The 12,153-nt window shown below is 49.2% G+C and overlaps 1 protein-coding gene across 1 annotated transcript in view; it reads left to right on the top strand.

The window, feature by feature from the left end:
* SLC39A11 (solute carrier family 39 member 11) overlaps positions 1 to 11,390 on the top strand; it is a 590,263-nt gene extending 578,873 nt beyond the window's left edge. The window contains exon 9 of the mRNA XM_034641028.1: positions 6,754 to 11,390. Coding sequence (XP_034496919.1) covers positions 6,754 to 7,042 — 289 coding nt within the window. The 3' untranslated portion in view covers positions 7,043 to 11,390. The remainder of the gene's footprint in view (positions 1 to 6,753) is intronic.
* The last annotated feature ends 763 nt before the right edge of the window (positions 11,391 to 12,153 follow it).

Raw genomic sequence — 12,153 nt, 5'->3', positions numbered from 1 at the left:
TGACAGAGAGAGACAGCCAGCGAGAGAGGGAACACAAGCAGGGGAGTGGGAGAGGAAGAAGCAGGCTCCTAGCGCAGAAGCCTGATGTGGGGCTCGATCCCAGAATGCCAGGATCACGCCCTGAGCCGAAGGCAGACGCTTAACGACTGCGCCACCCAGGCGCCCCTAAAAATGTATTTTAAAATACCAGCTAGAAATGAATGAAAACTATAGCTACATAAATATGTATACACATACACATGCATACGCCCTCACATACACATGGAGGTCTGTGTGTGTGCGTGCATGTGTGTATATGTAATTGCATTCCCTTATTTCTGTTTTTGAAGTTTCCCAATGTTTTGCAGTGAGTAGGTATTACAAATATAATCAAGAAAAAAAAAAGCTATTTAAAGAAATCAGTCATTGGGCAGGATGTTCCAAAGGGCAGATGAATATAATTTCCAAGATGAAGTAACCGGATGTCTGTCAACTCAGCGTTGCAGAAAAAACAAGGTATGCGTTTGTCCCCAGTAGGGTGGTGACACGCACATCTCTGGAGTCCCGTGGCTTCTCTTCCATTCTGCCATGGCCTAATTTCTCAGCCTCAGAGGCAAAGCAGAGTCACTGAGTACCAGGATGGAGGTGATCTTGGGCAGCCTTCCGAACCACCCTCCTCCCATCTAAATTGGACATTTAATGGCTCTTGAAAAGTGAGTATTAATCCGAGATTTACACAAGCTGTGGCCTCGGAATCCACATGGCCAAAACCAAAGTCATAATTTCCCAAAACCGTCTCCTGCCACCCCTTAAAGTTCCCAAGTCTGCCCCCAGAACCACTATTTTTGTCCAAGCTAGAAAAGTTGGAGTCACTTTTGATTAGTCCCTAAATGTCAGTCTCCAAGAGATCTGTCAAGAACAGTTTGTTTTTCCTTCCAAGGCTGTCATTGCCTTCATCCTTTCCAACTTCCCACTGTGCTAATCCAATCCATCCTTCCACTTCCAGCTAAAATGCCATCTCTTCCATGAAGGCTTCCTTGATCATTCCTGCTTTTATGGATAAACATCTAACCTGAATTCCAACAGGATGAACAGACTAGTTGTACCGTCCATCCTGGATCCTGCAGCCTTGCTTTGTTTGATGGATTTGACTTGGTTTCCCACCCAGACCATATGGCTCTGGAGAGCAGGGACCTAATAAGGTTACATTATAGGCACTTGATACAATTTATTGATTAAACAAGAGGAAGTGACCTGCTCTCCTGACAAACCATGCTGGTGTTTCACCTTGCTCCCTTTATAGGTATTTTGCCAAACACCTGATCCGAATAGATGTCTACTTTTTAACTTAAGCAAACTTTTCTCTCTTGCATTTCTGCTTAGTCTGACTTCTTATATGTTCTTATCCTTGAAAATATTAATTAAAATCTACCTCTGGATTTTAATTATTCTCCTAATAAATAGATCCAAATTCTCTCAATTGATTTAAAAGGCAGGATAGTCTAATGTTTAAGAGTATGGATTCTGGAGCCAGACTGCCTAGATCTGGGAGCCCAATATGGTAGCCACTAGCCACATGTGACTACTTGAATTTAAATACATTAAAACTAAGTAAAATTAAGGGTTCAGGTCCTTAGTCACACCACTCTTCAAGGGCCCAGTAGTCCTATATAGCTAGTGGCTTCCATATTGGAAAGCACTGATATGGGACACATCTACCCTTGCAGAAAGTCCCATTGGATAGCTCAGACCAGATCCATATCCCAGCCCTGCTACTCACCATTTGCATGAGCTTAAGCAAAGTATTTGGCTTTCTGGGCCAATTTTCTCATAGTGCCTACCTCCTTGACTTGTTTGAGCCTCATATGAGTTAATACATGTAAAGCACTTATGTCCAGAGCCTTATAACGGATCAATCATAGTTAGCCGTGACGGTCTGCACCAGTCTCCTTTCCCAGCTGTTGACTCATCTCTATGACCTGAACTCTAGTCTGTGAATCCGTATCACATTTTTCATAACCACATTCTCACTACCTCCTGCCAAGAGTTCTCTTTGATGTCCCTTAAAACACAGCATCACCTGGCCAGAAACTCTTCATGGAGACCACCTTCTTACTCACCCCCATTTCAATTACTCTATAAAACCATAGCCAACCCTGGGAAGTGAGAATCACTGTGTGTTGGACCCTCACGGCCTTTCGGCTGAGCTCCTGGTCTTGGTTACCACCCATCCAGCGCTTTCCCTGCCTTAGACCTAGGGCAGCGAGTGGAGAAGCTTGGGTGTTGTTGAGCCAGGCTGAGCATTCTTCACTGGTGACTTAATGAGCCGGCATGACTAAATGACCATTAGCTGGATGTTTGTGTGAACTGCAATAGAAAAGTTCCTCTAAACTTCCTGAAAAGGAAGATAATATATCTAAATAGCTTCCTGTCTCTCTGCTGCCAAGCAGCAGAAGCAAAACAAAGTCCCCGGCAGGGAAGTATTTAGCACGTTGGGTGAGGGAACCAAGCAGGGAGATGAGTGAGACCCCAGGGACTCCCAGCTGCCTGTGACGTTTGGCGACGTGTTTCTGAGCAGATCTCGGACGACATCGAGGATGTACGGAAGGTAGGAAGGACATGCGACAGAGATGGGGTGACCTTGAGGCTCCCAGTACTCACTTCGACATGGTGTCATCTGGGCCCAGAGCGATCTTTGCTTTGGTTCTTAGAAACCTCGGTTCATGTCTTAGCAGGACAGGGAAGAACAGATTGCTTCCCGCCTGCGGGATGATTGCTTCCAAGCCTCCGTGCGTGTTGCTCTGGAAGACCTTTCCATTGCTATTAAACACATGTTTGGGGGCTTGACTTTAAATCGAAACTGCTCCTTAACGTAGCCAAACCACAACACGGACGCCAGAAAAGCCCCTCTTCCATTCGCCGTGGTTGAGTGTGGGCATGTCAGAACTTTCTCCGAAGTCCACATCATGTGTCCCTCCAACCCCCACTCCCTGAGGTGTTCGCAGTGGGGCGAGGCAGGTGGTTTGAGAAAGACAAAGAGTGCCCTGTCCGGGCAGCCCCGCCGGTTACATCCCTGAGGACTCCCTGGGGTCAACTCTGTTGGAAATGGCCCAGATGTGATCTTTGGGTCCCTCTCTCAGCACGCCTGCCCAAGCACCCTTTCTCCCTTTCTCTGACGGCCGGCGACCCTGAGCCCCATCAGCGGCTGTTCTTGGGATCTAGACCAGAAGTTGGCAAACTTTTTCTTAAAGGGCCAGAAAGTAACTATTTTAGGCCTTGCGGGTCAAGAGGCAAAGTCAGTTCTATTATGTAGGTGCTTATATAACCACTTAAAATCTAACCCTTTAAACATTAAAAAAAAAAAAAAAAAAAACCTGAAACCTTCTTAGCTCGAGGGCCATGCAAAAGCAGGGGGTGGACTGGACTTGGCCTGTGGGCTGTAGTTGGCTGACCCCTGATGCAGGAGTAAACCGTGATGAAGAATTGTTGTTTCATAGATGACAAATATTAACTGAGAAGTTACCGGGTGCTAGATGCCATTCCGGATGTTGGGGACACCACTGAATAGCCAAACAAGGTCAAACACGGACTGTGTCCTCAGGGTTCACTCCGTAACGGGGATGATAGGTCGATAAGAAGATCGTTAAGAGACAAATGCAGCCCAGCTCTGGGGTGCGTGGTGTACATGTGGGGATGGGGGAGTGTGTGTGTGAGAGAGAGACAGAGAGTAGGCGTACTAGAGAGGAAAAGAAACAGCTCCCCAGTTCAGGGGATTCTCAAGGTGAGGCTCTGGGATCTCTTGGATTGAATGGGAACCACTGAGCCTGAGGCAGAGGAACAGGGAGGCCGGGCGTTCCCGGCAGAGGGGACAGCATGGCGGTGAGAAACCGCACAGAATTCTGAGAGCGGAAAAGCAAGCCAAGAAGAGGGGGACTTCGGAGTGGGCCATGCCAGCTGTCCTCATTATGCTCTGGTGGAAGGGGTCACTGGGGCCTCACATGTGTGCTGGGGACTTGGCGTCCATTATCAGGGCCTCAGACATGGCCCTGAGGTGTGCTTGTGTGAGTGTCTAGAGCAGGACGGAAGAGCGAAGTGACACGCGAAGCCGCCCAGACAGAAGATGGGACCGCATCCCAGTGGGAGGCTGTGTTATCCTTACGCTAAACCATCCTCTGTCCCTCACTCCCATCACAGGGCCACCAGACTCTATGGCCGTCCCCTCAGTGGTTCTGCCAGCTCAAGCCACGGGTTTGTCGGGAGCCCTGGTGTTCTAAGCCGTGAGCCATGAGTGGCTGGTGGCTGTCATATTGGACCGTTCTGCTGGATGGCACTGGTCTACAGGACCTGAACTGTGTTCCTAACTTGGCTTTGGGCAGCAGTTAAACAACAGTAGAAGAAAGAGAGAGAGAGAAAAGAGAAGGGAAGGGAAGGGAAGGGAAGGGAAGGGAAGGAGGAGAGGAGAAGAGAAGAGAAGAGAAGAGAAGAGAAGAGAAGAGAAGAGAAGAGAAGAGAAGAGAAAAGGGAGGGAGGGAGGGAGGAAGGAAGGAAGGAAGGAAGGAAGGAAGGAAGGAGAAAGGGAGGAAGGAAGGAAAGAAGGGAGGAAGGAAGGAAGGGAAGAGAAAGAAGAAAAGAAAAGCCAGCTCTTCTTCACAAAACAGGCAGTCCCTCGTGATGTGGGAATGTCAGGGCCTCTCAGTGAAGTGAGCAAGACAGAAGAGAAACAAATGGAGCTGAGGTGAGGACTTGGTGTTTTCCCCAATATTACTAAGCAACCGTGTCCTAAAATTTGCAGAGCCAGCGACAGCATTTTGTTTACCAGGAAGAAAACACTTGAAAAGGAGAATATTTGGCGGAAATGCGCTTTGGATTAGCAGGGGTTTTCTTTCTTTCTTTCTTTCTTTTTTTTTCTTTTAATGCTGTTTTGTTTTTCTTCTGGGTTGTTCAAGGTACTGACCTAGCGCTCAGCCCCCTTTGCCAAGAAACTCCTTCCCGGCCTAATTAGCCTGCGGTATTGTGCGAGGGGCTGGGGAGGAGGGAGGGCCGCACAGCCAATGGGGGCCGCAGTTGGCCCCGGGGAGGAGGGGGTGGCTGGGCTGGCCATTAGATGCCGAGGTCTTGAAAATCCCTCTGTAATTAATTTTCTCCTGCATTAATTAGAGAAATGTTGGAACGGGTGCGAGAGGGAGGGGTTTGTTGCCCCTGGGCTTCTTTTCAGGGCGACTTAAGGGAAAGATGGTAATCTGCGGGAGAGTTGGAGACGTGGCCCGGGGGTTTCAGGAGAGGCTCCTGCCTGTGGGAGGGAAATCCAGTTTAAACCAGGGTATGCGGAGCCACCAGCTTTTTTCTGCCTTGGGCTGGATGATGGTAGGCACCTCTTCCCAAGCCTGGGGTGTCTGTGGGAGCGCGCGCACAGACACACACACACACACACACACACACACACACACACACACGATCAACTGCTTCTCCATCATTTGCCCACGCACTCTGAATGCACATTCAGCCCAGTTCTCCATAAAGAGCCTCATTGCCCTCCTCCCTTGCCCCATCCCTCAACCAGTGGCATTCGAATAAAATTGGAGCACCACTGGCTTGTATCCCCTCAAATGACTCCCTTTTAGCCCGCACAGAAGCTTGAGGTCATTTTCCCTGTGCTTTTTCTCTGTTTTTAAAGAATCCGATATGGTGACCCGCCTGCAAGGGAGTTTCTAGCCCCGTGGAAACGACAGTCCTGAGAAGATTCTAATAAAAGCTTCTGGAATCTTCCAGCCCACAGATTTTTCTATCCTGAGTCCCAGTGTGTTGAAAATGACGTTTGGGAGGCAGGAAGCCAGCACACTTCTAGAATCCAATGCCAATTCCCTGGTCCTGTTAGCCGCTTTTATGGAAATTTGAATTGAGCCCAGCTTCTTCTAAACTCTGGTCCCGTATGGATTTTATTAATTCCACCAATGGCTTAATAGTTGTGTTCGAGCTGGTGGGCCCCATCCAACAAGCAATAACCCTATGTCTTCAAGCCTGTCCCTGGGGCCAACACCTTTAGTTAATAGTTCGATGGAGTTCTCCCAAAGAGGGAGGGCCTGTTACTATTCTCAAAGTGGCCAAACCAGCGCCTCCGAGGTAACAGTGTAAGATCTGGGCTCACATGCAGGAGGCGTTTTCATTGATCGCTAACAAAAAAAAGTACGCCGTCAGTAGAACGAGGCCTCCTGGGATGGACGGGCCTGTTGCTGGAATAGAAGGAGGTGGCCTGAGATGAGGTGATGGCCAGCTTACGTGGCTGAAAGTCTTTGACTCAGCTTTCTTCCTCTATAGGCTGGGCCCAAGCAGCTGGACCATGGGTCCCAGCCATTCCATCTGCAATCATTATTGCCCACTGAATGCACTGCTTCCTTATAAACCTTTCAGGCTCTAGGTTTCTTTGGTAGGGCACAGAAGCTCCACATTGCCTCCCCAGCCCCATTCCCTGCTGCTCGTCACCAACAAGCCGCCCAGTGGTGGGAAGGATCTTTGACCCCGTTCTACTCGGCCCACGTGACTCTTATCTCCCCGGAAGGAAGGATGAGTGGAGAGAGGACAACAAAAGAAATGAGGAGCTTGTGGGGCAAGTTCTGGGCAGGAAATGGGGCTGGGAGTGAGGGTGATAAGAACAAGATGGAATCTCCTGGAAGCTATCAGCACCTCTGGGAAGCTGTCCGTGCCCTCTCTCTCCCTGGGCCCATCCCCATTGCATTCTTCACAGCAGCTGTTTCAACTCTTCTCCTCCCTCCTCAGGCCTCTGAATCCACCCCCATCATTCACAGTGGATGACTTCACCTCCGGCTCTACCAAGAGGACGAAGCCACTGGTCTACACGGATGGACTCCGGGTGGCCTGCGAGTCCGGCCGCGCCATCTGGGAGGACCTGGGTTTCAGTCGTTGCTCTGCCACTTCCACAGTTGCTCGCCGGCAGTGGACTTCACCTCCCTCGGCCTCAGTTTCCCCACCTGTCGAATGGGTGGTGGCGAGGTTTCAATCAATGCACGGAACTTGCATGTCAACAAGAAGTCATCGTCGCTATTAACTGTGGCGAATTGTGACAAACGAAGGCCACCTCTGCCGCCACCACCACCATCACCACCATTCACTTCCCTAACCTCACAGCCTGCCCTCGTGTCACAGCCTCACTTCCTTCCGGCCTTCTCCACGACGGGGAGTCCTGCCTCTTGTCTGTGGCCGGCCTCTCCCCTGCAGCAGGAACCAGCAGCTCCCATCAGATTCCGAATGAGCCACTCCCTGTCCTCTTGGTGCTTAGCGGCCCTCAGGTTCCACTAAGCTCCCCCCCAGTGCCTGCCTTCTTGGTTACTCCCTCAAACCGCAGTCCCATCTCTTTCCTTCCTTTCACTAGCAGATCGATCCAAAGAGCCGTCTCTGCTTGTTGACACCACTTCCTGGCCTCCCACGCCCTCCTCAGCCCCCTGCAATTTGCCTTCTGCCCCCGCTGCTCCGGTGAAATGCAGCTTTCAATGGCCTTTCTGATGGCCCTCCTCCAGCCTCCTCAGTCCTTCGGGAGCGTCCGGCTCTGGGGAGGCCAGCGGCCATGCCCAGACTCTCCTCTCCCCTGGCATCCATGATTCTCTTGCTTCCTGGCTCCTCATGTCTTTTGCTCATGACTCATTATCATCTGTCAGGGAGCCCCGAGTGTCGTCCTGTTCGTCCTCTTCCTGGGTGGTCTCCCCCTACTCCCTCTTCAGCCACCATTTTACCCACGAGCCTGCCAGGGCCAGTCCCCAGCTCTGACCTCTCCTGCACTCCAGACGCGTATTTCCAGCTCCTTGCTGACTCTTCCCCCCCAGAGTGTGTGGCTCACCCCACGGATTCGGATTCAACTCACCGAACACTGAAAAAACCGGCCCCTCCGTGCTCCCTCCTTCTCTCCTCTCCCAGTGCACAGGCCCTGCGGACCCCACCTTCAGAGGGGGCGTCGATCTGTTACTTTCTCTCTGTTCTCCTGGGTTCTCTGCCTTTGGAGACTCTCATTTCCTGCCCGGATACTCGAAGTGGCTTTTGAACGGATCCCTCCGGGGCTAGCCTCTGTTCGTCCCCGTGTCTTTCTCGCATTGACAGCAAGGTGAAAAATGGGGGTGGCTACGTCATTCACCGTCCACACACAAACACTTTGTGAGTGCAGGGAGTTCTGTTAATAAGCATGCAGCCGGACCTTCCCAGGCAGACAGAGAACAGGTTCACCCCGTCAGCATGACGTTCTGACGATGCCATTTCCTGGTTTTGAAATCTCATGACGCTGTAATAACACGAGGTCTCAGCACAGTGCTCCTGGGTCCCTTGTGATCTGGCCTCCTCGGTGATTTTAGCCGACCCTTGCTTCTGGGCTCTCTGCTCCTGACTGAGCAGCCCACCCGAGTGCATCATCATGGCCTGAAATGCTGTGTCCCTTTCTGTCTCTGACAGGTCCCCAGCCCAGAAGCCTCTCTGACATCTCCATCCCTGCCCCTTAAGGCTCAACTGAAACGTCACACCCCCCGTGCCCCCCAAGAGGCCTTCACTGATACTACTGGCTAGAATGACTCTCTCCCTCTTCTCTGTTCTGACAGCACATGACACAATCCTTCCTGGCATACCCCACATTTCAAATGACCTGTGCATATTAATATTATTCCCTAAAGATCCAAGGCTTGGGGGGGTGGCAGGGCCAGGTGCCATTTCTCCCTGCATCTCTTGGAGTTTTTAGCACCATTCCCTGCTTAAAGAAGGGAAGAGGGAGTAAAATGTTCTGTCCTACCCTGGGCGTTCACATGCGGTCTCTCGTTCCGACTTTGCAACTCAGCGTGACGGATATCATTGTGCCTCCCACCCCCACACTGTTCCTTTTTTTTCTTCAAACAGAGGAAAGATAAGGCTGGGAGATTAAGTAATTCACACAGCTGGGAAGTCATGGAACTGTATTTCAAACTGGGGCCCGTCTTCTGTAGCGAAAAATGCCTAAAAAGCAGGCTGCATGAATTACTTCTAATCCTGTGGGCTTTCAATACACCCTGCTACTCCCAATATTTGTTTATTGAATACGATTTAATAAAAAAAGAGGGCCTGGTGTGCAACATTGCAACTCACAATGGGCCTTCAAAATGCCCTTGTTCTGACGAAACAGTAATCAAATGCCTCTAACCGGGGCAATCGGAGTGGGACCTGCAGGACAGTCTTGAGCAGGAAAACAAGTCCTAGGCAGGCAGCCTAATGCAGAGTGCGAGGGTTTGCTGTAAATATTTTCTGTCTTAGCGAGGGTGTGAGAGACATTTTATGAGCAAAATAAGCTAGTGGGGCTTCTGATTTTTTTTTTTAATGCAAAATCTCCTTGTTCTCTCTTTCCTTATCATTGTGCAATTAATTGCCAGGATGGTGGGTCTCTATGGAAAGCTGGTGCAGGCCAGCGCCTGTCTCCTGGACTCACAGCCTGGATTCGGAGTTAGGAGAAAATGCGGCAGTCAGGCCGAGCCAAGTCAGGGGTCCTCCCGAAAAGGATTTCGGGAGAAGCCCCAGATGACTGCTTTTTCTTTCCACTTGGGCCGTTCTCACTTGGTGGTTCTCAACTTGACATTTGATTTGGTGACATTTGATTAGAAAAGTGTCAAGGTAATAAAGAGCCCTGGGATGTCACTTTCATTTTATCACCTCCCGTCACGTCACTGGGTCTGAAGTAAAGCTGCTCTGAGAAGCCATTCCTGCCTCCTGGACAAGTGTCCAGTGTCTACAATGGTTTAGGTCAGGTGTCCCCATTGGAAACACACACCAGGGGTTGGGGCAGGGAAAGAGGTGGGAGTGGGGAGAAAGACTGCCTGTACCGCGATGACCTGTGTCCATGCCGAGGTGAGTGGGAAGGATTCCAATCCCGGGAAGGGGAACTGCAAAGCTTCATATCGTAGATAAGTATAGATACAAGTGCATCGTGTGTTCTCCCCGAGGGCTCAGTTTGTCTACAAAACCGAGCACCCCCCGCGCAAAAAACATCTCTTTGCACCCCTTTGAACATGGCTTGGAATGCGGCTAATGTACGATCAACCTTCCAACACAGTGACTGGAGGAAAATGTGACAACAGACCTAGGACTCTGGGAGCCTCTGTGGCCACATGCATGGCAGAGAGAGGAAATCTCAAACCAGCGATCAGCGGTGCCAAGTCTGCAGCCCCTCTGCTGTCATCACTTAGACTCCTGGCTTCCTTCACTCCCCACCCCACCTCCTGCATGAAGGGCTCATGTGGGGTGCGGAGCAGCCTACTTGGAAGGTGGTGCTGAGGATGGGGAAGAGGGAACACCTTGCGGTGGTGACTCAGCAAGGCCCCTGAAGACTGCCCTTCGCCGACTGCTTCTGAATAAAGGTTTCCGATGGATTGTCCGGAGAATGGGGAAGAACTTGGCCTCCTCTGATTCTTCTAGAAGTCTCTCCAAGTATATTTGCTTGAAACTATAGTTTTGTTTTTGTTTTGTTTTTTTTTTTTGAAGCTGGGAGAAATTCCAATCATCTAGGCCAGGGGTCAGCAAACAAAGGCTATGGGCTCAAAGGAACTTGCTGCCTGGTTTTGTAAATAAAGTTTTATTAGAACACAGCCATGTCCACTTGTTGACGGATTGTCTGTGGATGCTTTTGCCATACAACAGCAGAGTCGAGTATGTGCAACAGAGACTGTGTGATCCACAGAGTTTGATACATCTGCTCTCTGGCCCTTTCCAGAAAATTTCTGCAACCCTTGATCGTCCGTTGTTTAGGTTTTAGAATGTGCTATGGCAGGACAGGGACCATGCTGAGCTACCTAGAAACATATATAAGGCCACATGAGCTCTTAAACAATTTTTTTTTAGTTATAAAATTATGAAGAAGCAAATAAAAAGGCACCCATAACACCCATAATTCTGTCACCCTCTAATAAGAACCGTTAATATTTTGCTGTGTTTGCATCTAGCCTTTCCCTGTGCACATTAAAAGTATAAATATATGTCATTATATAATTAAAATCCTACAGTGTTTATTTTTGTATCCTGTTGTGTGTGCTTGTGTTTCCCATTTTATGGTGACCACTCTGCGTGTCCTTGAATATTCCTTGTTAACATGACTTTTAATAACTTGTTAATATGTGTCACGGCATCCCTGAACTTCTGGGTGGTTTTACTTATTCACAAATCAAAATACCGTGTGTTAGAACAAATCCCACGGAGCAGAAATCTGTGTCCGATTCTTTGATTATTTCCTTGAGATAGATTCCCAGAAGTGAAATTACTGGGTAAGAGGGTAAGGACAATTTTCAGGGTCTTGATAACATATTGCCAAATTGCTTTCCAGAAAGACTGTACCAATTTATGTTCCCACCAGCAATGTACGAAATTGCCGCCTTACCCTACTCTCACCAGCATGGAGTACTATCATTAAAAAAAGTTACCAAATTGATAGGCAAAGATTGCATTTTGTTGTTTTGATTTGGATTTCTTTGATTACCAGTGAGGTTAAACATTTTTTTCATCTGTTAAACACTTCTTCATATGTTTATGGCCAAAGGGAATCTTAATAATGGTCTTCAAGTGTGCAAAGGGGTTATTTAGTAGATTGGGACCAGCTGTTCTGGAGAAGAAACTGGAAATGTTGAAACTTGAGCAAGAAAGCAATCGGCTGAAGGTCCTTCAGTGGAAGATGATCCCAAGAGTGGTCAAAGGCTCATGGAAGTCGCCATGCTGCTCAGCGCCTCTTCTCTCAAGGTACGAGGAACAGATGGCAAGTAGCTACAAGTTGTCCGGGGCTTCCAAGTGCTAGGAAGGCTGCTAACAGTTACATATGTTTGCATTTAAATGCTAACAAAAGCCTTAGGGGACACAGGGGACTTGGGCGTAATTTATTATGAATTATCCCAAGCAGGATTAAAATCCTCACCCCAAACCCACTTTACTGCACTGCCTCTAGAGAATGGATTAAATGAGAAGTTCCGGCTGAACAGTTTTGCACAGTCTTCATCAACAGGATGAAGGAAGAGTGAACCAAACCTCCTGTCGTAAGACCTCAGCAAGCCGTCTCGCACGCAGATCATGGCTTGGGCATGGTCGTTTGCTACCAAGAACCCAGTCGCTGCTCTGAGGTTTGTGCTGTTTTTTATTTTTGTTGAATCCATGAGCTTGCACTGCTGGGCTTGGTTC

Source organism: Ailuropoda melanoleuca, chromosome 13 (assembly GCF_002007445.2).
Source record: "Ailuropoda melanoleuca isolate Jingjing chromosome 13, ASM200744v2, whole genome shotgun sequence".
Classification (NCBI taxonomy): Eukaryota; Metazoa; Chordata; class Mammalia; order Carnivora; family Ursidae; genus Ailuropoda; species Ailuropoda melanoleuca.
The sequence above is the reverse complement of the archived record's forward strand: the minus strand, read 5'-3'. Positions and strand labels throughout refer to the sequence as shown.